The sequence below is a fragment of the Mastigoproctus giganteus genome, chromosome 1, assembly GCF_048544385.1.
Source record: "Mastigoproctus giganteus isolate SK-2022 chromosome 1, ASM4854438v1, whole genome shotgun sequence".
Lineage (NCBI taxonomy): Eukaryota > Metazoa > Arthropoda > Arachnida > Uropygi > Thelyphonidae > Mastigoproctus > Mastigoproctus giganteus.
The window spans coordinates 52,902,460-52,928,136 of NC_143575.1; the positions used below are offsets into that span (position 1 = coordinate 52,902,460).

A 25,677-nucleotide genomic window follows, 5' to 3' on the forward strand; every position below is an offset into this window, starting at 1 on the left:
AGCCAGTTGCATTGCTATTCTGCGTGTGCTGATTCCAGGAGTGGCATGCACAACATTCAAAATCTCCTCCTCTACTTCAGGGGTCGTAGATCTTAGTTATCCTCTGTCGGCAGCATGAGGTGTAAAGGTCCCATGTTTACAAAGGCGGCAATGGATACCTATAAACGTTTTCCTGTCTGGACATCTTCGTTCTGGGAACCTTTCGTGGTACAAACAAACCTTCAGAGCATTGCCGTCCGCCAAACCGTACATATCCGCTTGCTTCTGATTTGAGTACATGGTTAGAATGAAAAACCACCAGATTCTGTCAGTACCTTGTGATGAAGGAAATCACCTATGGGGAGATAAGACATTCCGGTTAATAATTCGGGAACCAAGCATTTCCGGAAATATGTTGATGTAAAATATTTTTATTGTCTACATATGAGGAACTCATTCCTGAAGTTATGCCATGTATTTTTGAGACACCCTGTATAGTAGGGATTTTGTTGATTTCCTGACTTTTTTCATTCAATATTGCAAGTTGATACATGATTAAATAAGACACATTATACATTCCTTTTTTTTTTTTTTTTTTCTAATTTTTTACAAAGCCTTAGCCGATTAAATGTCTTTAAAGAATGACCAGACCAATTGAATTTTATTGAAATGTTAGGAATACAAGTGTTTCCATACTTTAGATATCTCAATATTCCTTGCTCTTTCCCAACCTTATAGAGAGGCAGCATATGATATGCAGTGATACATTAATTGCCATTTCAAATTATTAATTTCATTAATGAAGCAACGAGTGAATCGGCCGCTGGGAGAATTGTTCTCCCATCAAGGTCAGTGTGAAAACATTTCCCGCATTAAACAAAATAACTGATTATGCTCAGTCTTTCAGTACCTTTTTAAGAGCGCCATCTAGATTTGCTGTCTAGTAAAAGTCATCCTATTAGCAAAGATGTAGAGTCAAGTGACAAAAATACTTAAGTGTTATGTTTTCCTATTAACATAAAGTGCACGTTTTTTTGGGAACTTTGCTTTTGAGAAGAATTAGTTACTGTATAGTAACCTTATTGCAGTTATACACAATGCAAGAATTTTGGTTCTCACTATACCTTGAATATTTTTCATTAACTAATATTATAAATGTCATTGAATACAAATTTATTAGCCAACAATTTTCCACCATTAGCTAAGAGTGTATGCTCCTAATGATAGGTTTTTATTTATAAAATGCCCGACAATGGAGATTAGCAACTATTATAATTTTTTTAAAAAATAAACATTGCCTCGATGAATAAATATGGCTTTATGTTGGGTAGCTGTTTCAGAGTGGGGGGGGGACTTTATTATACAGATCATTAAAGTTATGCAGATATACATTATAAACCAAAAGTTATGAAAACATTTTTTAAAAAAATGCTAAAACATAATTAAAGAAACTATTCAACATGACCGTGGCCAACTTTAATTAACTTGTTCTTCTTTTTCGTTCATACTGTATATTATTAACTGAATGCAAGAAATTACACAAACTGTACACAATTAAATGAAAGATGCACGTAATGGCAGGTTTAATGTAATATCAGAAATAAATCAGCTAAGAATGTAGATCTACCGGATAGACTCAGCAGAAAGAATATTCTGTGAATGACTGGCAAAGATGCATTTGTTGTTTTGTGATTAGAGATTATCAAAATATTGTTGCTGATGCTTACTTACATATGAGGAGACCATAGTAAAGTTTTCTAAGATGCTAAGTTTTTTTAATTCACTGATGAGGAAAGAATCATTGGGAATGGGAAGAATAAAGAGGAAAGAATTATTCCAGAAATCGGGAAATGCCTAATGTAGCTGCTCACCTTTCAGTTCCTTTTCTGTCAATTTCATTTTTTCATGAACACTTAACTTCACTAGTACAGTCCAAAAATTAGGCTACTGCATCTGAGTTCTATAGGTAGGGAAGAATATGGACTCTGTTTATGGATGTGATTCAGGACCATCAAAACAAGAATGGTGTCTTGAATAGATTCCAATATGGGTTCATTATGGGGAGGTCACACTCAACCATTCTGATAAATTACTATGATTTAGTCTTTAAACAGTCAGATGCAGGTAACAATTTTTATTTATAACTGGACTTTAGTAAAACTTTTGTTACCATTCCTCATGGAAGGCTACTATAAAAGAGGACTCAGAGAATCATAATGATTAGTGAAAATGTGAATTGTGTACATATAAGGAATGCTTAGAAGAGGTGGACTGACTGCAAAATTTGACAACTGGACATCTAAGGGAAGATCTGATTGAAGCGTGTAAGGCACTGAAGGGTTGAGTAAAATGAATGAAGATAGTTTATTCTGCCTCATGGGTGAGACATGAATTAGGGGACACCAATATAAAATCTGAGAGCATAACAGATTGGATCTCATGAAGTTCACCTGTGAGCAGCAGGTTGTCAAACACTGGAATAAGTTACCTCCCAATATGAAAGAGGCAGTGAGTCTGACTAAACTCAAAAAAAGAATTAGATGGTTACCTTGTGGGATTGGCAATAGTATGAGCATTCTGTTTTGTTTTATTTTATTTTATTTTTTGATTGATGCAAAAAAAGTACATTTCCTTACAACATTTGGCCTTACTAGTACTAACTACTCGCTTGCACCAACTCATTATTTGGCTGCATGAAAATATCATTCATATTTTTGCTGGAACCCTTCAAAGAATATTTGTACTAACTTTCTTGTGTAGAGCTGTGTTCTTAACTGCGATTAATTTTTGGTATTATATTTCTGCTCCCATTAGTATTTATGTAATTTTCTTGCATTTGGTTATACACTGCTGAACAAAATTAACAGAACAAAATCTTTTTCATGAATATTTTATTGTGAACAGTGTTGCCAAAAGTGAATATTTGATACAGTAGTTATCCTGGCATGCAAATTCCAAGTATTCTATAGACTTCGATCTATCACCTTACAGAGCTGCACATTTTGCAAATTATTCATGCCTATAAGGGTTGCAACTGCATCACTTGAAGATTCTCGTTTTTTGGCTTGCTCGATGGAATAGCTACATCAGCAGTATTCACGATGGCAAATCATCATTGTTTAGATGATTCTTTGAGATGCCAGGCAGTTGCAGGTGGAGGTGGCACATTGGTTTAATGTCATGCAACATTGTCTTGGCACTATGGATGCAGTTTAAGAGATAGGAACCATTACAAGAAGGGCTGGCCAAAGTGCCTAGGGTTATATCAACCAGAACAGACCACCATCTGGCTCTAACAGCATTGGCGCCTCAGTAGCCAGGTGGGAAGGAGCAGCAGTGCGTAGCACACGCTTCTTGATTAGACCGGGGTTCAAACCCGTCACCACCAAATACAGAGGATGCGGAAAGGTCATGGAATAACCACCGCATATCCCGGAGCAATATGGCCTTAGTTGCTAATGCTCCTAAAAACCAAATAACAAATAACAATCTAACAGCATAATGAAACCCTATGATGTCCTGTCATCGACTGTCTCTTGAGGTTGCTGCAGCCATAGGTGAAAGCATTTCCAACTGGACCGTGTTAAGAAAGCTCAATTCAACTGGACTCTAAGCAATGAAGCCAGTGGTTTATATACCATTAACTCTAAAACACCACAGAGTTCATCGAAACTGGTGCTATGAACATGCTGACAAATGGGGTACAGTTCTGTTCTCTGATGAGTCCCGTTTTAGCTTACAAACAGATTCTAGATGTTATTTCTTTTGGAAACAACAAGGAATGCAGTACTGTACCTCGAATATCAGAGAAAGGAACACTTACGGTGGAGGCAGCGTTCTTGTGTAGGGATAATAATGATCAACAGCCACACCCATCTTTGTGTTTTTGATAGAGGTGTTGTAATTGCGCAGAGGTACCATGAACAACACATCCTCAAATGCTTTGGTGCACTATACCGATAGATGCTGATGCACCTAAAAATTCCCCAAAGAAACAAACAATCTTTGAACTCTGTGTGCAACTTTTTAGGGATGCAGTTGGCCCAAATTTTCTTTTCATGCACAACTATACCACTGCACATAGAGCCCAAGTGGTTGAAGAATATCTTGAAACTGAAGATAACCAATGACTGCTGTGGCCAGCATAATCACTAGACTTAAATCCGATCAAACATGGGGTTTGTTCGGACTTAAATCCGATCTTGCACACCAACATCTCAGTCACTTGGTAAGCTAAAGTCGACATACTGGTAGAAGAATGAAATTTGTTGCTACAGAATCTTATAGATACCCTTATATTGAGCATGGTTCACCACTGTCAGTCCTGTTTAGCTGTCAGAGGGGATCATACACTGTACTAATGTCATGTGACCATATTTTCGAGCATCTTGTATTGACTTCTGTAATGTGACCTTTTTGGTAATTCTTATTCAACCTCTATAAATTTCCATTATACTTGTCCGAAAGTTCTTGCTATCGCCCCGTTTCATCGCTATACTATGGTACACCACCATACCAAATTTTGTCTCACTTCATTACAAGCTGAAAGAGTTACACCACATTTTCTATGTGTTTTGTTAATTTTGTCGAGCAGCGTAACTAAAACAGTTTGGCCTCTATGTTAACCCAGACAAGTCTGAATGCATGATCTATCGGTGAAATGTTGTTCTAACAATCATTTTGCCTACACTTAGTGGAGCTATAAACCTGCTCTCTTTTATCACCCAGATTTAGTTGTTCCTGACACAAAGCTGCGATTTAACTATCACATTGACAATCTCATCAGCTGTGCAGCACACCTTAAAAGTAGAATAAAGTTCCCACTGTCTCCTCATTTCATCGTTATTCCGTGGTACTTCACCATACCAAATTTTGTCCCACTTCATCACAAGCTGCATGAATTACCACATTTTCTGTGTGTTCTGTTAATTTTGCCAAGCAGTGTATAATAAGTATATATATTGTATTAAATAGTATTTTCAGAAAAAAAATATTAATGCAGAAACATTCAAATTTATACATGCTATAAACTTCTGAATGTGTGGTTCAGAATCAGGATTTACATTTTTTTTTCTTCCCTCGAAGCAATAAAAATTTAATGAAATTTTTAAAAATTGTAACAGGAGCCAAAATCTGTATTAGCTGAATTTTTCAAGGAAAAAGGATCTGTTTTGAAGAAGAAAGCAACAGATGATATTATGAAAGAAAGATCAAGGATAAAAAGAGGTAGGTAAATCAGTTTTAGGATCTGTATGTTTCAGGGTTAAATTATTAATTTTTAATGCAATTTTAGGTGATAATGCAGTTTTACAAATTAACGTGGAGCATGTCACAATAATAAACTCGTACACCAACCATTTAAATTAAATTAAGAAAATTAATTTTAATACTGGAAAATAAAATATAGTACAAACAATCTATTTACAATAAATATAAAACTTAAAATGGATTAAAATAGATATATAAAACAATTAAAATATAGGATAAAAGTGCTAAAACTAGACTGTAACTTTTGGAAGCATCTGCTTCCTTTCTCAACAGTAAGTTCAAACTTACACAACACATCCTTAAATAGCAGGCTCAGGGCACTTCCACACGTGGTTCGACCAGCGCATGGGCAGTACTCCCTTCATGCTTATTAGAACGGAAATGGCTCGGGAGCACGGAAAGCAAAATCATTCATCCGTACTGAGGACCACAGCCTCGAAGAGGGGATTCATACGCATACCCCTGTCTCTGTTAATAGTATTATTGTCTGATGAACAGATTCGCAAGCTCTCGAGCCACTAGCGGTTCCAGAATCCATGCGCCCGGTCAACGATGACCGCATCCTCTGGGGAGATCTGGTGCTGCTTCTCCCAAAAATGTTCAGCCACAGCAGACTTTCCATAATCTGCGGCTTTTATGGCATTCATATGTTCTCCCAGACGATCCTTAAATCGCCACCTAGTTTCACCCGCATAACACTCCCCACAATCCGAGCACTTTATCATGTATACAACCCCACTACGGAAATCATTCGTTATAGGATCCTTAACCTGAGACACCACCGTATGCAACCTACGCCCTAGCAGCTGCACACAGTGTGTCTGGCATTCACAAAGCACTCTTGTTATATGCTCAGTAAGGCCCAGATAGTAGGGAATGTATGCAGTGGCAACTGGCACAAACGGTTCACTTTGCCTGGGCATCACCCCTCTTATATATTTGTCCATGACCCTCTGGGGGTAGTCGCATTTCCTAAGGTCTGCTTGTGACTCGTCTAATTTCCTTTTCTCTATCCTCAGAAGGCGCCTCCGTAGCCAGGTGGGAAGGAGCAGCAGTGTGTAGCACACGATTCTCGATTAGACCGGGGTTCGAGCCTGTCACCACCAAATACGGAGTATGCGGAAAGGTCAGGGAATGACCACTGCATATCCCGGAGCAATATGGCCTTAGTTGCTAATGCTCCTAAAAAAAAAAAAAAAAACAAAAAAAAACCAAATAACAGCACTATCCTCAGAGGTACTGCAGTGGGACTCTACCCTATCTAAAAATGACTTAGCGACGCTGTTCTTATGTTGCATAGTTTGTGCCGATGGACAAATATATAAGAGGAGTGATGCCCAGGCAAAGTGAACCGTTTGTGCCAGTTGTCACCGCATATATTCCCTACTATCCACGCCTTACTGAGTGTATAACAAGAGTGCCTCGTGAATGCCAGACACGCTGTGTGCAGCTGCCAGGGCATAGGTTGCACACGGTGGTGTCTCAGGTTAAGGACCCTATAACGAATGATTTCAGTAGTGGGGTCGTATACGTGATAAAGTTCCCGGATTGTGGGGAGTGTTATGTGGGTAAAACTAGGCGGCGATTTAAGGATTGTCTGGGGAAACACATGAATGACATAAAAGCCGCAGATTATGGGAAGTCTGCTGTGGCTGAACATTTTTGGGAGAAGCAGCACCAGATCTCCCCAGAGGATGCAGTCATCATTGACTGGACACATAGGTTCTGGAACCACAAGTGGCTCGAGAGCTGCAAATCTGTTCATCAGACAATAATACTATTAACAGAGACAGGGATATGCGTATGCATCCCCTCTTTGAGTCTGTGGTCCTCAGTATGGATGAACAGTTTTGCTTTCTGTGCTCCCAAGCCATTTCCGGTTCTAATACGCATGAAGGGAGGTACCGCCCATGCGCCGGTTGAACCACATGTGGAAGTGCCGTGAGCCTGCTATTTAAGGATGTGTTGTTTAAGTTTTAACTTGCTGTTGAGAAAGGAAGCGGTTGCTTCCGAAAGCTACAGTCTAGTCTTGGCGCTTTTATCCTATATTTTAATTGTTTTATTTATCTATTTTAATCCATTTTAAGTTTTATATTTATTGTAAATAGATTGTTTGTACTATATTTTATTTTCCAGTATTAAAGTTAATTTTCTTAATTTAATTTAAACTGTTGGTGTATGAGTTTATTATTGTGACATGAGTTTTCCCAACCTCAGAGGCCTGTTTCAAAATAACGTGGAGCAATTTTAGTTTCTCATTTTATTCTTAACATTTTAGTGCTTTTCTGTTGTTTGTTCTATGTTAAGATTTTAAAAAAATCTTTGAAAAAATGTTATAAAAAGTTTGAAAAATCTTTAGTGTTTCATTGGGAAATTTTAGATAGATTTTAGATTTGAAATATGTTTACTTAGATAAACCAGAGGTGGCTAATCTAGGCCAGTTTCTACTTAGAGACAGTTATTTTGAGAAACCACTTGTGTATAATTGTTTTAAAACTGCAGGGCATTGTGATTTTTTTCATTTGTTAAATTTTCTCTTATAAGCTTTCAAAAATAAAACTTTCAAGGAATCATTTATTGAAGGGCACTAATTTTCCACCCCTGGTACAAACCAGATTTACTTTTGATTTAATTGAATATTTAATTATTTATTTTAGTTTCAGACTAAAAATGAATTATTTTCCCTTTTTTTTTTTTTTTCTTTTCTTTTTTTTGTCAGCAGCTGTAGCGATGGATCAGAGGAATGGACTACTTAAAAGATCAGGTGGCGTTAAATGTGTTTAAAATAGGGAATTGTTGATAAACATTTTGTTTGTACTGTTTGGGTGTTGTGCACTTCCACTGCTTGTGATATTATTAAAAGACTAATTGAGAATGTTAGAACATAGAATTTAGAAATTATACAATAGTTTCTGAAATTAAAGGAATAAATGGCATTTTGCAATTTTTCCATATGAAATAAAAGTTGAACACTAAATTTATGATATATGCATGCTTACCACCCTGCAAACCAAAAAAGAATATTATTGAATCCTTTTGTAAATACGAAAATTCCTTTTCTCTAAAAACACCGAAGTCAAACTTAAGGCTCATAGCTGCATTGGAACCAATAAAGGGCTTATACTGAATAGTACATAATCTTTACACTTGAAGAGGCCTTAAAGGCAGTAGTGTTTGGCATGATAGTTTATCATGAAAAGAGGAACAATAAATGCATTGCACAAACACTAAATTTAATGTACTGTCCATATGGAATAAAGTAGATAATTAATTCTTTGTCAAATGTAATACTGACAATTTCAGCTTCTAGAGATGTGGTAGAGTAGTTGTTGACTAAGAAAAAATGGGCAGTCTTTTGCTCAATCTTCAGCTTCATTATTCCTGTTACAAACTGAGGCCTAATGCAATTTAGGAATTGCATTAGGCCTGATAGTTTGTAATAGAAATAATGGTAGTTAGTCACCAACAGAAGTATCCAGATGGCTTCAAGGGAGCTGAAACAGCATGCCTATGTGTGTGTGTGTGTGTGTGTGTGTGTGCATTGTCTTTGTCTGAGACTATAGAACACTATCAAGCTGGAAATGCGTGTAAAGCAGCAGGACAAGGAATACACAAGTCTAGAATCCCTTTTCAAGAAATTGAATTAGTATTGAATTAGTCCAGTTATGAGAGGAATGCTTTCAGTTAACCATAATTATATGCAAAAGTTAATACAGTGGGATTTTTTGTATAAACTAAAGTGAGGTTTTTTTTCCCCTCTTTGTTCTCCACCCAGGAAAAAAAAAAAGACAAAGGAGGTTATTTTGGAGTCATGACTACCGACAAACTCTTGTCACTGGATCTTAATAGTATTTTATTGTTCAGTCAAGACTGCCCTTCACTGCTATTCCACATGTTCTGATAGATAGGACAAAGAACACAATATGAGCTTCACAACAGTGTTGAATTTAGATCTCAGAGATTTGTGGTGTGAATAGGAGTTTTTGTGTATGTTGATCTCCATGCATTCAAATGGAGCTCTCCTTTATGTTTTGAGATGCCACTAGAGAAAATTTTGGTTTCAGTTCTTGGTTGATAATTTTCTTCCACACACCAAAAGTGGAAGAAGTGAGTTGCCTTCATTGGCACATTTAAGAAAAATACCTGCATGACTAGAAAAGTTGTTTGTGGTTTGGCCAGTAATAGCAAATATGATCACTGACTTTTATTTAACTCCCCCCCATACACAAAATGGAATGAGGCAATTCAAGCTTCCCCTTCCTCACACTGTGGGGATTAAATAAGTTAAATTTTTAATATTTGTCACCTTCTAGATGTGTGGTGGTGGGGGGGGAGAGATATGTTCTATAGTTTGAGAACTGCTACTATAGAGCATATGCAACCATCAATTATAATTTCTCTCTTCCTGTCTAGGAACCTTGGAATTCTCTTATTACATATGCACTAGTAAAATATCTAGAAAGAGCAAGAAATGAAGCACAGTGATAAGAGTGTTGGAAAGGATTAATTTGTTAATTATCTCTTGGCTGCTGTTCTGGCAAACTGCAGAGAGCAGTTTCAGTGGTGCACTTACTTCCTTAGAGTGGCTTATTCTAAGGATGTATTACTCTGTTGCATCTGTCTCTAGGGAGGTGGAAGAAAGAAAGGAAGGGAGGAAGGAAGGCTGCTGTTTGCACTGGGTGGTGGGTTGAGAAGATAGCTTTGAATACTGACAGCATTTGGGGGGTGCACTGTGTTGGTTTCTTCTATTTTCTCAGTACCAGCATCTCTTCCAATAGAATGTAGTATCTACACTGCAAAACTGTATGCAATCAAATTGTGCTCTAGGCAACATATGAAATTATCATTTCATACAGTTCTAATGTACAGATTCTTTAAGTGCAGTTACAGTCATCCACATCAATTTCTCTTCTATATCCTATTCTGAAACAAATCTAGTCTCATTTATGCAACTAACAGTCATACAGTCTAACAACCACCTTCTGCTGAATATTAATATTAAGTGATATTAACATCCCAGTAAGAAGAATAAAATAACCTTGTAAATTATGAGATATTGTACCTCCTTGGCATTTTCACATTCCATATATTGACTCCCAAAACCCCATAAAAGCTGCATGCAGAGCTAACTGGTGTCAATTATGTGAAATAAATAATTGACACCAGTGGATCAAACAAGATCCACAGACTCCTATGGATGAAATGAGAACCACAACTGTGGAACAGGCAAAAGATAAAACATATGAAGCAAGTGGTTCTGGTGTATTGGTCATCCCCATATAGCACTTTTTTTTTTCTTTTTTTTTCTTATTGAATAAAAGTCCACTGCAGTGCAATCTCTGTTAAATCCAACTAAAAGTTGAGCATATCTTCATTGACTATTGCCAAAAGTCAAATATCCAAAAAAGCTACCTTTCAGAATCTGTTCAACTGTGATCTCTCTTATGTATATACTTGGAAGTTATGCAAACCTCAAAGAATTGTTCCACTGCTTAAAATGTCTCCAAATATATTATTATTTCTAACCATTATAAATTTAAACCAAAATTTTTATTATAAAAATATCGCTAAAGGGCAGAATTTGATCAGGAGACCTTGTGCCAGTAAACTCCTAAAGAAGCAACAACTCCTCAAGGCAGATTATGACCCTGTGAGTGTTGCAATTAATGAAAGAATCTGGAAACAAGCTTTGAGTAATATAAACTTCCTTGTAATCCCTCTGTAGGTAGGGATTTGTGGGTATCACTTAAGTCAAAGACAATTTCTGCGGTACCAGGTGCCTCCATAGCCAGGTGGGCAGGAGCAGCAGTGCACACGCTTCTTGATTAGACCGGGGTTCCAGCCCGTGACCACCAAATACGAAGGATGCGGAAAGGTCAGGGAATGATGACCACCGCATATCTCCGGAGCAATATGGCCTTAGTTGCTAATGCTACTAAAAACCACATAACATCATAACAATATCATCTGTGGTACCAAATGAATATTCTCTGATCTCATAAACTAAGGTGTACCATTATATATGTGTGCCTTTTTATGTTTGTCTAATTTCTTACAGACTTGCTGGTAGGATTATCCTATGCATGCCTCAGTACATTACTTCTTTTCAGGTCAACCAGGCTAACAGCCAAGAGATGATTAACAAGTTATCCCTTTCCTACACTTGTGATGTATTACTTAGCATGAGAACTTCCCTGTAAATTTGTATGCTTTCCCTCCTTTTGCTTTATGTTTTTACTAATCTCACTGATGAGGACCTGTCAATACTGTCATAAAGTACCTGACTTAATGTAAGTTATTTTTTAATAGACTTAAAAACTGGTTAGAATTACCACAGAGTGATTGCATTCTACATACTGTATCAGTGGTAGTATGCTAAGTTGACTGGTGTGCATGTTTAGGTATGTCATTTTCTCTCTCTCTCTCTCTCTCTCTCTCTCTCTCTCTCTCTCTCTCTCTCTGGTCATGTCTTTGGTGAGTGATGAATTTCAGAAATTTGGATTTGGTGTAAAGAAAATACTTATTTTTATATTGTAAATATCAGTGCACTCACTGTGAATGAAAGTCGTTGAAATGCAGTTTTGGGAATTGACTTTGATTTAATTTAGACATGGGCATGCTATGATTTTGTGGTGACTTTTGCACCAATGCTGTTGTAATGATTAAATAAAATTGTCATGTGGCAACATTTGGGTTAGTCACAAGTTGTGCTCTTGGCACCAGTGTTCATAAGTTCCTGGATCTTGACCTTATTATTATTGTTGCTCTTATATTATTTCTCTCTGTTGGGGGATTCCACTCTGTAACGGGTACTGCTGCCAAGTACACAGCATGGTTGTAATGTCTGGTGTTACTGTTGGTCAAGGAAATCTCTGACTATCCTTCAGGTGTTCTCTGGGAGGCCTATTGCTTCTAGGCTGCTGTATCGAGTCTTTGGCACCATACCGGTGGTTGACACGATGATCGGGATGGTCGATACTTCTTGCATATGCCACATCTCCTTTACCTCATGTCTCAGGTTCGTGTACTTCCTAATTTTTTCCTAATGGGTTTTCTGGACGTTGCTAGTGTTGGGCACTGCAATGTCAATCAGGTAGCTAGCCTTTTCCATCTTGTCCACAAGGGTTATGTCCGGTCTTGTTGTGCAGGATGGTCTTATCCGTTATTATGGCGCTGTCCCAGTACAACCTGTGGGTTCAAGTCTCTAGTAGTGCCTGGGGTTCGTACTTGTAGCATGGTACACTTTCTTTGGTCAACTGGTATTTCTTTGCTAGCTTCTTATGTATTATCCTGGCTACCTGGTCATGTCTATGAGTGTACTCAGTCTGGGTGATCACCTTGCACCCCACTGTGATGTGTTGGAACATTTCTGAGGCCAAGTGGCATCGTCGACATGACATGTGTCATCAGACACTCCGGGTTCCTTGGTGATGTATTTTCTATAGTTTCTGGTGTTTACCTGGGCTTGGATGGCCAGCATGAATCCTTCAGTCTCAAGGAAGAGCGTCCCGCTTGTGAGGCATGCATTGGAGGCAGTGCTATCGATGTGATCTTGATGGAGATCATTGTAGTGTCCGCCATGGAGTGTCTTCTTTGTCCATCTTTCTAACTTTGTTTATTGTGTTGTGTGGGTGGGAGGGGGTTCCTCACTTGAGTGGGGTATACCACTTATCTAGCCTGGTGGAGTGGTGTTGTGTTGTTCTCAAAGTAATCCTTCAGGTTAACTATCGCTGTTTTCTGTTGCTCTATTAGTTCTATCAGGTCCCTTCCTCCCTCTTTCCGAGCTATTGTTAGTCTCTCCACTGCTGACTTTGGGTGGTGTTGGCGGCTCTTGGTCGTCATTGTCCTTCGCATGATATCTTGTAGCTCGGTGTTAGTCCAATCTATGACCCTGAAGGTGTATGCTAGTACTGGAGCTGCATAGGTGTTTATGGCTTTAACTTTGTTCCCTCCATTCAGTTTTGCTTACAGCAGGCTACTGAGTCTCTGATGATATTTTTCGGTCAAGCACTTCTTGATTTCCTTGTGCTCCAACTGCTGAGCCTGCATCATCCCTAGGTATTTGTAGGTGTCTCCTTCTGTCATAGCTTCTATCTCTTTACCAGGCAGCAGCTGGTAGTTTTGGCCAACTAATTTTCCCTGGTGCAGTGTGGGTCTTGCATTTGTCTAGACCAAATTCCATCCCGATGTCTTTGCTGAATTCTTCGGTGATCCGGAGTAGTTGCTGGAGTTTCTTCTCGGTTGCTGCGCAGAGCTTGATGTCATCCATGTACATCAGGTGGGTGAGGGTGTACAGGTTCTTTCTTCCTTCTTTGAGGTTATATCCATACTTGCTGCCATTAAGCATAGTGGATAGTGGGTTGAGTGCTACACAGAATCACAGTGGGCTCGGAGCATCTCCCTGAAAGATTCCTCTTCTAATGAGGATTGGCCTGGTTGTGATGTTCTTGACCTTAAAAGTGGTACTCCATTTTGCCATTGTTGCTCCTAGGAAATTTGTCACTATTGGATTGACCTTGTTGATCTTCAGGGTCTCTATTAGCCAGCTATGAGGCATGGATTCAAAGGCCTTGCAGTAATCGATGTAGGCCATGCATAGGTTGCGGTGCTTCTTGTAGGCTTGCTCCATATCTGCGGCATCTATGGTAAATTGCTCCTTGCATCCTTTGCTCCTCCGCTTGCATCCTTTCTGCTGTTCGGCCATTATGTTCTGACTCTCTAAGTGGTCTGATATCTTCTTGGTTATGCAGCTGGTCAGGATCTTGTACATCGTTGGGAGGCAGATGATTGGCCTATATTTTGCCGGGTTTCTTGTATCTTCATTTTTAGGCTTCAGATATGTGACTCCTTCAGTGAAAAACTTCAGGATTGTCTCCAGGTGCCTTATCATTCCAGTGAACTGCTCTGCTAGGTGCTTGTATGTGCAGGTGAGCTTCTTGTACCGGTAGTTGTGGATGTTATCAATTCCTGGGGTTCGCCAGTTGTGGGTGTTCCTGAACGACTGTTTTACTTCTTCTTGAATCTCTCATCTCTTGTACATCCTTGGTTTTCTTCCATTCTACTTCTATCCAGAGTGCTCTGCTGTTATGTCTTACTTCCCTGCTCCAGATATTTCCCCAGAACTCCTCGATCATCTTCTTCTTGGGTGGTCCGTTTCCTGCTTTCTCATCTTTACCCAGTTTCCTGTAGAAGACTCTTTGGTCCTCATCGAGGATTCGATTGTTTATTTTCCTCTTTGAGTTCTCTTTGTATTGATGTAGTCTCTTGCTGGAGGTTCTGCTTCAGTGTGTCCAAGTATTCTCCTATTCTCTGATTTCTGGTCTCATGTTTGCTGTGGACGCTGTCTCTCTTGAGAATGCTCTTCACCTTTCCAATCAATTTCTTACTTCTATTACCCTGTTGGTACTCGGTCAACCGACCTATCTTGACTCTTAATTCTTCTATCTTCTGCTGAAGGTTCCTTCTGTTTTTGGTTCTTCTGCTGCTGCTGGTCTCTCGTTTCTTTTCCATTAACTGCTATGGCAGCACAATATATGGCTGGGTGGATAGCCTCCAGCATTGCACCATTGTTGTCAAGGTAATGTGGCATTATGTGCCGATTGTTATTTGGCATTATTATTATTATTACTAGCCATAATGCAAGGAAGCCTGAGACTTATGGTTCACCATCTAAAAAAAATTTCTGAGTTACCCTGAGAGAGAGAGAATAGAAGGAAATCACCAAGAAAGAGAAGAATGATGATATCCAGCTCAGGATGTGGCAAGCCCATACTCACCAGATGTGAGCCACTGGGGTTAATATGTTATCAGTTTCTTGTAAACATTTTTATTTGTCACTATTATTGTTGAACATGCCAACCAGAAAATTTTTGTCCATACTTCGTGCGAATTTTCTGATTTAACAAATTAAACTGTCTTTCCTTTGATGTTAGAAACCAGTGTATATTTCTGTATACACTGCAAATAAAACTTGAACATAAATTTATAGTAAAAGTCTATTAAGTTATTACAGGTATAACCTATAACATGAAGCATACCGTAAGAAACTTTAGTTTTAAACTATTAGAATAACATTAAACATAAATTTTCCAGTAACCACAAGTGACTGTGTATAACTATGCAAAACTGTTCACTATAATATGAATTTTTGCCATTTACATATTACAAAGGGTACTAGGAAAGTTTTGCAATACAGCTTTGTTTATTTAATTTTTTCAAAGTAATTTCCTCTACATTCAATACACCTCTTCATCCTCCGAAACCAATCTTTAAACCAGTTCTGCCAAGTTTCACTAGGGAGTAAAGCACACTCGTTGTCCCAAGCCCGTAGAAGGTCCTTATCACTGGAAAACCACCTCCCTTTTAGCTTCATTTTCACATGCGGGAACAGTGCAAAGTCGCAGGGAGCAAGGTCTGGATTGTAGGGAGGGTGCTCGAGAAGTTTCAGTCCTGTCGTGGTCAAATATTCGGTGCAGGCTTTGGCGCGGTGAGCTGGAGCATTTTCGTGATGGAGGTACCAGGTGTCCATTCTTGACTTTGGCCGCAAGTTCTTCATAGATCCAATGACTTTAGGCAGGCATTGTTCAGTATACCACTTAGCTGTGACTGTCTTCTGCGTGTCCAAAACGACACGTTCCACAATTCCACTCGATTTGAAAAATACAGCTATCATTTTCTTCTTTACAGATCGGGATTTTCTGACAATTACGGGTGTGTCGTCATCATCAAAGACCCAAACTTTGTTTTGAGCCTTGGTCGGCAGATCGTAATAGTACAGCCAAGTCTCGTCACCTGTCACGATGTTGTTCACATACCGAGATTGTCCCTTATCAAACTTTTTTAACATCTCCCGGCACCAAGTCACACGTCGTGTCATCTGCTCTTCAGTCAGTTGATGCGGCACCCAGAGAGAACAAAGTTTCTTCACGTGCAAATGATCTTGCAGAATCGAACGAATTGCTGGTGCATTTAGGCCCAAAGTATCCTCTATCTGTTGGTAGGTCACTCGCCTGTTTTCGTCAAGCATTTTCCTCACAGCAGTAACGTTTTCCTCTGTAACTGACGTTCGTGGCCTTCCCGGCCTCTCAGAATCCTCCAGAGTGAAATTTCCAATTTGGAATTCTCTATACCACCTGAATATCGTTGTACGATGTGGACAATCATCATCTAGTGCAAGAGTCATTTCTTCTAAGCACTGGTCTATGGTTAAACCACGCACGAAATTATACCGCAAAACTGTCCTTATCTCATTTCGTGACCACGATGCCATCGCAAGCACTTTACACTCTCACTACTAATGAATAACTGTGCCCATCGACTTGGCGCGGCGGCTACTATGCACGTATGAACATGTCTCAACATGCAGCAACAAGCAGCTTCCTGTGATTCATTGTTGCGTCATATTGCAAAACTTTCCTAGTACCCTTTGTACTTGAGGTATAACTGTGGGATTTACTTTCTTTCATACAAGACAAGCTTAATTTGCTGTCCATATGTAGCTATGTCTTCATCAGGTTGCACTGTTGATATTGTAAAACTTTTAATTATCTTCACAGATTAATTTCAATCTATGGAGACAATTTGCATTAACTTATAGTTTATAAGTGACATTAATTTACATTATAGTTTACATTAATTTTGCTTAGAAATAGGATGGTACTTCTTCCTTGTCCTATTCTTCTCTTCTTCATCAGAATCAACCTATGTGTTGTTTACTATCCTTATTTCAATCACTTCTTTGAGTTCATTCAAATAATTGTAACATTCTGGTGTGAGATGCTGCATCAGAAGTTGCCATTAATACTTATACTGTACATTAATGTATAATATATGATGTATTGTGATAAGAAGGGAATGTAAATCATTATCTCAATTTACCGTGCTGTATTCAAAAGATAATTCTTCCACAATATGAGAGATGCCATTTGGCATCTCACATATTATGGAATTAACTTCGCAACTGTGATGGCATGTCTGCATTATCAGTGTACCTGCCTGTCCACCGATGAGTGAGCCAACACGCTCCGAAACACATCTGGGTGGTGGTACCCACTGAGAATAAATAACAGTAGTCTCTTCTACTAGAGAAGCATATTTATTCGAAGTAGTGCAATACCTGGTATTTCATTGTGATGGTAAGCCACAGTATGAAATATAATCAAACAATGCCGTTACACTACTTATGTAGTTAAATTTATAGGTAACCTATGGTGTATTTACACCAATATTATACAGTTAATCTCAACCAATAACATATTATGCCTTGTGCGTTTAGTCTTCAAAATTTAAATACATTTGGGACCATTAATTTAGCAATAATGACAACTGCTATAATGAATGCTTTTTTTCCAATTTTCTCATCAATCTTTATATTAGACTACTACTGTGCGTCTCCATAGCCAGGTGGGAAGAAGCAACAGTGTGTAGCACACACTTCTTGATTAGACCGGGGTTCGAGCCCGTCCCCACCAAATACGGAGGATGCAGAAAGGTCAAGGGAATGACCACCGCATATTCCCGGAGCAATATGGCCTTAGTGCTAATGCTCCTAAAAACCAAATAACATAAAACAAACTACTACTGCACAGATATTTATATATTCAAATGAGAATTGTTGAATTTGTTAATTACAATGTTGAATATTTTGGTTGCCATTCTATGTGAGTTCATAAAGGTATACAAAAAAAAAATTATTCTCATTTCAGAGGAATTATAAAGAGGTGTTACATTGCTGGACAATTTGGTATGAATGATACACAGAATCTGTGAGTTTGACTTTTACACAATAATAGCATAGTTTCTCTTGTAAGCTTGGTCAGTTAATTGCTCTAAATCAGCCACCTTGAAGCGAATCAGTGTGTTGAAATACTGCAGAGAGTTTTGTAAAAACAGATGCCAAAACACTAATTCTGAATTTTTTTTTTTTTTTTTTTTTTTTATGAAATCCCAAAAGTGAGAGGTATTATAGATACCTATAGTACTTAGTACTGTGTATGGGTTGAAGGTTGAGAAGATATTTGTAGACTTGAATTCCTGTATATTGAATTGTCAAGAAATGTGTATGAAGGAAGGTTGTTCCAGAGAATGGAAGTTGAATGAATAAATGAGGAAAAAGAAAAGTTGGTTCTGTGAGTTTGAATTTGGAAAGTAAAAGGATGTTGACTGCCTGTGGCACATGTTCAGACTGTTTTGGAAGAGAGAGAGCAGGAATTATAGAAACCGATTCAGAAGAACAGTGCCCATGGGAGTATCTATAGAAAAGGCATGCAGCACAAACAGAACATCTATGAAACAGAGAGTGGAGAGACTCTGTTAGAGATGAGTCGTTAATTAACCTAACTGACCTCTTTTTAATGAAATCTAGAAGCTTGAGAGAGGTTTGGGGCACTGCCCCAAGATATGGGAATAATATTCCATGGTAGGGCGAATTTGCGATTTATACAGAGAAAGTAATGCCAGGAGAAAAAAATGGAAGAAAAGTAATGCCGGGAGAAAAAGAGAAAAATCCAATTTTTTAGATGCAGAGAAAGCAATATTTGTAATGCGTTTGTGCCAAGAAAGAGTAGAAGTAAGGGTAATCCCTAATAAAGATATATGGTCTTGCCTAGAAATTGGAGTGCCATCAAAGATAACCATAGAAGCAGAAGAATCCTTTTTTGGGATATAAGACAAGATAGAGTTTTAGAAAGATTGAAATCAACTAAGTTATCTTTGCCCCACTGGAGAATTACTTGGAGATCAGCATGTAAGGAATTGGTACTGGATATTCGAAAAGATGAAGCTGTTTGTGCAGAGCAGGGTTTCTCAAATTGAAAGGTGGAAATCAATACGTTATCATCAGCAAAACTATGGATAGGATTTCCAATCGATGGAAGAAGGTCATTAATATACAAGAGGAAAAGAGTGGGAGAAAGAACTGAATCTTGGGGAACAACAACAACATTAGTGGAGAATTTAGAAGGCAAAGAGCTATCTACTGTCATCTGCAGTGAGCGGTCAGAGAGAAAACTGGATACCCAATTACAAAAAACAGTTGACAAACCATAAGGCGGAAGCTATGAAAAGGCATTTGACTCCGTACAGCATAAGGCAATGTTTCGGGCACTGGAAAGACAAGGCATAGATACCCCATATATTATGATTTTGAAGAAAATATATAAGAATGCTACCTCCATTATTAGACTAGACAAAGACAATATCAAATTTAAAATCGAGAAAGGAGTTCGACAAGGAGACACAGTATCTCCGAAGCTGTTTACTGCTGCCCTTGAGGAAGTTTTCTGAAGATTAGACTGGTCGCAGAAAGGAGTCAATGTGAACGGAGAGTACCTAAACCATTTACTATTTGCAGATGACATTGTGGTCATAAGCCACGATCCCAAAGAATTAGAGGAAAATCTTAATCAGTTATGCACAGTTAGTAAGGATTTTGGACTAAAGATGAATATGGCTAAAACAAAAGTAATGATGAACAAGTATGCCACAGAAAGGGAAATAATGATTGAAGGAGCAGTAATTGAAAAGGTGGAGTCATATACTTATCTGGGACAAGTAATTTGCTGTAATAATGATAAATGGCTGGAAGTCAAGAGAAGAATAAATTTTGGATGGATAGCATTCAGGAAATATAGTCACATACTGAAGAGCAATATCCCAGTTTGTCTGAAACGTAAAATAATGAATCAATGTATACGCCCCACCATGACTTATGGAAGTGAAACTTGGGCACTTACCAAAAGAATGGAAGAGAAGCTGAGAACTACACAGCGAAGAATGGAACGAATTATATTGGGAATTAGACTGTTAGATAAGAAGAGAAACACATGGATTAGGCAGCAAACTCAAGTAAAGGACATTCTTATCAAAACTAAAGAACTAAAATGGGCAGGACACATAGCTCGAAGACATGATGACAGATGGACTAAGAAAATAACAAATTGGTACCCAAGAGGAGCAGCTAGAAGAAAACCTGGAAGACAAAGGCGGAGATGGATAGATGAAATTCATGAGTTTTTGACTACTAGTCAAATACGGGGTAGTAAATGGGTAGTAAATGGATGGCCAGTGCTCAAAATAGAAGGAACTGGAAAGTTGCTGCAGAGGCCTTCATCCTGCAGTGGATTGAAAATGGCTGATGATGATGAAGGCAGAAACTTATTTAGAAGACCTTTATACCAAACACAATCAAAATGTCATGAGCAGCTGCTTGATTTTCACCAAAACTTTTCTATTGAATATGTCCATAGATGGGTAACATAAGCCACAATATCACCAGTGGATTGAAACTGACAGAATTCACACTGGTGATCATTGATCAAATGGAAGTTTACTAGATAGTTTAAGACTTGTCCGTTAATTGATTTCTCCATTACTTTAGAAAGAGTAGAAGTAATTGCAATGGGACGATAATTGGATGGGAAGGATTTGTATCTCTTTTTAGGAACTGGCTGGATATGAGCAAATTTCCAAGCAGAAGGAAAAACACCTTTGGAATAAGAAAGTGAATAAAGGCAACACAGAACAGGAGTAAGTTCATTAGCACAGATTTTGAGAACAAGTGGAGAAATACCTTGAGGACCTGGAGCTTTCTTAGCATCAAGATTTATCAAAACCTTCTGACATCCTTTTGACGGTAGACCACAGGAGGCATTAAATGGAATATACTGGGAATGGTGGGAGGTGGTTTACGAAGATCATCAATACACAAGTTGGGAGAAAAATAGGATGCTAGCAGGTCAGCTTTATCTTTGAGTGAAGTAATAATTGAACCATCTGGTTTTGATAGAGGCGGAAACAGAGATGAGTAAAAGTTGATGCCAGTAGCTTTGGAAAGAGACCAGAATGCTCAGCTACCATTTGGTCAAGAAGCAGTTTTCTACTCAGCCTGTTCGAAATCTAGTTTGGACTGATTAATAACTGCTTTATAATTGTTGCGACCTTTGGTGTAGGCAGAAAATGAACCTACAAATTTGGATACGAGCCAATTATGATATGCAACTTTCTTCTCTTGAACAGCCTTAGCACATTTATTGGAAAACAAAGTTACAGATAAAATATGAGATTTTACATTGGAGTGTGGAATATAGGATTTGATCTCTACGAGAATAATTTCACTGACACAATCTGAACAAACTGTGATGTCAGAAGATTTGAAACAGTAATCTGACCAAGAAAAGAAGAAAAAAAATCTCATAGATCATCCCATTTGCATTCTTGTAATGCCTAGAAACCCAAGATTGAGAATGCCCATGAGAGAAAGGCTCCATAAGAGTCCATTGGAGAAGAGACCATCACCAAGTTGTGATCAGAGATGCCTAGAGGACCACTCACCTTGACCTTGTACGTACAAGAGTTGTTTGTGAGAAAAAGATCAAGTGTGTTTGCTGAGTGTTTAGTTTTGTCTGGTATTCTGTTTAGGTAAATGAAAAACCTATGCGAGGTCATTAGTATTCACAATATTAAATTAATACACCAACTGTTTAAATTAACGGTTAATAACTCTCCCCACAATCCAGGCATTTGATCTTGTATATGACCCCACTGCTGGAATCCCTTGCAATGGGGTCCTTTATTGTATTTTAACTTTTTACTTTTATTTTATTTTATTATAATGTATAGTAAGTCAGTCATTGTAAATAGATTATTTTATAATATCCATTATTTTTGTAAATATTAAACTATGTTAATTTAAACAAAAATAATATTTACAAAAATAAAATGGATAAAAATGTTTAAAAATAATGGATAAAAATATTTACAAAAATAATTCATATTATAAAATAATCTATTTACAATGACTCACTTACTAATACATTATAATAAAATAAAATGCAATAAAATAAAATAAAAGCAAAAAGTTAAAATACAATAAAATATAAATACTTAAAAGCATTAAAACTGTGCAATTGTAGCTTTCGGGGGCGCCTGCCTCCTTTCTCAACAACACAGCACATTAAGCAACACATCCTTAAGTATCAGATTCACGGCACACATGGTTGACCAGGCACATGAGCAGTATATTCTTCATGTGTACCAGAACCGGAAGCGGCTTGGAGGCGTGGAAGGCAGAAATGCTCATCTTTTGCGAGGATTACAGCCTCGAAAAGGGGGTGAAGCCGAACAACCCTATCGCTATTCATAGTATCATTTTCAGATGAACCGATCCACAAGCTCTCGAGCCACTTGCGGTCCCAGAATTTATGCACCCGGTCAAGGGTGACAGCATTCTCTGGGGAGACCTGGTGTTGTTTTTCCCAAAAATGCTCGGCAGTAGCGGACTTGCTAAACTCTGCGGTCTGTATAGCCCTCGTGTGTTCCCCCAGATGATCTTTGAGCCGCCATCCTGTTTCCACCCACATAACTCTCCCAGAATCCGGGAATTTGATCTCGTATATGACCCCACTGCTGGAATCCCTTGCAATGGGGTCCTTTATTGTAATTTTACTTTTATTTTATTTTATTTCATTTTATTTTATTATAATGTATAGTAAGTCAGTCACTGTAAATAGATTATTTTATAATATCCATTATTTTTGTAAACATTAAACTATGTTAATTTAAACGGTTGATGTATTAATTTAATATTGTGAACAAGAACTTTCCCAACCACCTTAGATGCCTTTTTTAAAATCTGAGGTCATTAGTAATTGCAAAAGCCTCAATATCTTGACCAGGTGGGTCCATCTGACTAGAAAACAGAAGCCAGCTGTAGTTGTGAACATTAAAATCATCAAGAAAAATTACTTCACTGTTAGGACAGTTGGACTGGAGAAAGTCACATTTCAAAGAGAGGAAGTCAAAGAATTCCAAGTGATTAGTGGAGTTGGGAGAATTAGAGGCAACAGACGAATTTGACAGAAAGTGGTAGAGAAATTTTAAGCCAGAGAAGATTGAAAAGGGGAAATTCCAAATTACTATCTCTGATAGGAAATATCAGAACATACATATGCACAAGTACCAACTTTGAAGCAAAAGGAATCATACAGTGACAATTCAGATGAGCAGTGGTTGTATCAACCGATAACTGTAATTCTATCAGAAAATAATACACTGGGTCTGACAGACTGTGAGTGGAAATGGACATTATTGAGATTAGAACCGAGGCCAGTTCTAATCTCAATTTTATTTTATATTTGTGAAATGAACAAGGAAGTGTTTGGGAAGTTTAGATCTTTTCGCACATAAGCTTGTTCTATTAATTTGGCAATTCATGGTGTATTTGGTAGTAAGAAAAGGTGGGGGGGGGGAAATGCTGTATGAAGTAATGAAATTTTTGGATATGGTGTACAAATGGTAAAAATGTACCCAACTCCTTGACATAATGTGACCTCAACAATGTTCCCCACCTACATACTACTCAGACTCCTTCCGGTCACTGCCTGGCAGAGTAGAGGCAGTGAAATTAAACATTAGCTGATCTGGAAGCCTATAGAGTTACCAATAGGTTTGGTCCGATGGATTATCTAGCGACCAGCCTGCAAACACCATTTTAGAGCTGTACCCTTGAAATATAAAGTAGATTGGATCTTGTCGTAATGTCCACAACATCAAAAGACATCAATCACACTGCATGATGGAAGAGATGGGAAGGTTGCCGAAGCTTTGCTCTGGAGACTAAGTGTGGGTTCCACCACTTCAAGCCTCCACTGTGCAAAGTGGGTATTGCACCAAATGATGAGAGTCATCTACCACCTAGCATTGCCTGGTAAAACAGAGGGACAGCATTCCTCCATGGTGTGGGCACCACCTTGACCCCTGCTTACGACGGTTCGCACCTGGGCGATCACCTCCAGTATGCCAGGTGCCATATTTCAAGACTTGCACATGGGGATTATAGCCGGGGTCACCAACAGTCCCACCATCGTGAAGGTGCAAGCAGAGGATTTGGCTTTCGCAGACTGACCGGACCTTGCCGAAATTAGGCCCAATTGACTGGAATGTCACCTGAATTTCAGTTCCATCAGCGTTTTTGACTCGCAGTTTGCAAGCACGGCTTGGGATATCTGAGAGAATATACGTGACAGCCTAAAAGGCCATCAGTGGTATTTTTTCCAGTATTTTTACCAGTGGTATTTTCAAAAATGCCAATAGATATATTGCATTGTTGCAGTGGCTGCTTTTGATTACAGTTGCTACCATATCATTACAGGCAACAAATCTTTTGCTCGTGGAAAAAGGGGTTTATTTGTGAACTTCTACTCATAACATACCAGATTAATACATCATCTCAATTGCTTACTGGAAATTGATTAACAAGATTGCTTCTGCTAGTAGGATTGAGAAACTGTGCCTTCTGTAAACCAAACAGTGATATTGAAAGAATTCTTTGGCATAATTTCTAAGAATTTGTGACTGCTGGCTTGCAGAAATAATTTGGAAGAATTATTTCTTGTCTGAAAGAGACCTTCATAGAAGCTTCTACACATATAGCTATTTACAGAGGTATGTTACCAAGCCTTCCCCTTCCACAATCACCTATTTTCAGGAAGTAGGGAACATGTTTAGACATATGGTTACACTCTATGCCAAAACTTTCAATTCGTGAAAAAAACGTTGTTTTTGATGTTGTAGGTACTCCATCTGCTGGTGCTGCTAAGTTAGTTCTTTCTAATTCTTTGTTAGAAAATACAGTAAACCCTCGCTATTTGCTGGGGTTACGTTCCCGAGAAATGCCGCGAATACTGAAAACGCAAATACTGAGTTATGGCTCCCATAGTAATAAAGGGGTTCCGTTCCAAAGTATGAAATACTGTATATAAGAAAAACTAGTCTAAAATTTTATCTATGTATGTATTACTGTACCTTCATAATATGACTATGTACATAGATAGTACATAGTGAAATGCAAGCATATGGCATCGAAATGAAAATAAGAAACAATTTAATATTAAATGTAATATTTATTAGAAATTTTAAACCAGCGCCTTTGCTAACTAAAAAACTTATCCCGCCAGTGCTATCACCAGTTTCACTAAAGTGTTGATAAAGGAGTTTTGCCTTTTCACGAACGATGAGTGAACTTAACGGAATTTTATTTTGAGTTCGGTCTTCTATCCACAGATTTAAAACTTTTCCATTTTTTGTAATTTAACATCACGAGTTACAGAGCAAATTTTTGAAACAATTAGCGCGTTTTCATGGACACTACGGCGGATTTTTTTCTTCCGATTTTTTGATTGATCGTACCGTTGACTCATTGATTTTATAATGTTTTTCCACTGAGGAGACACTTTCACCATTAGAAATTTTGTCTAATAACTCAATTTTATTCGCTAATGTCATCACCTTCTGTGATATTTTCACATATCTCTTGTTATTCGTAGCCATATTTTTGTACGGGTTAGAAAGAACTTGTCCACAATAAAGTCACTTTCTTCCATTAACACACTCGAAAAAAAAAAGTCTGTTTTACACTGCAAAACGGTAGATTTA

General features: G+C 38.1%; 1 protein-coding gene across 4 annotated transcripts in view; it reads left to right on the top strand.

Annotated features, from left to right (window-relative positions):
• hiw (MYC binding protein highwire) overlaps nucleotides 1-25,677 on the top strand; it is a 1,043,263-nt gene that overhangs the window by 688,569 nt on the left and 329,017 nt on the right. For 2 of the 4 annotated variants that reach the window (XM_090372846.1, XM_090372856.1), the window contains exons 52-53: nucleotides 5,103-5,205; nucleotides 7,967-8,011. In XM_090372846.1, the coding sequence (XP_090228972.1) occupies nucleotides 5,103-5,205; nucleotides 7,967-8,011 (148 nt within the window). The remainder of the gene's footprint in view (nucleotides 1-5,102; nucleotides 5,206-7,966; nucleotides 8,012-25,677) is intronic. The other 2 variants (XM_090372865.1, XM_090372875.1) reach the window with 2 other exon arrangements.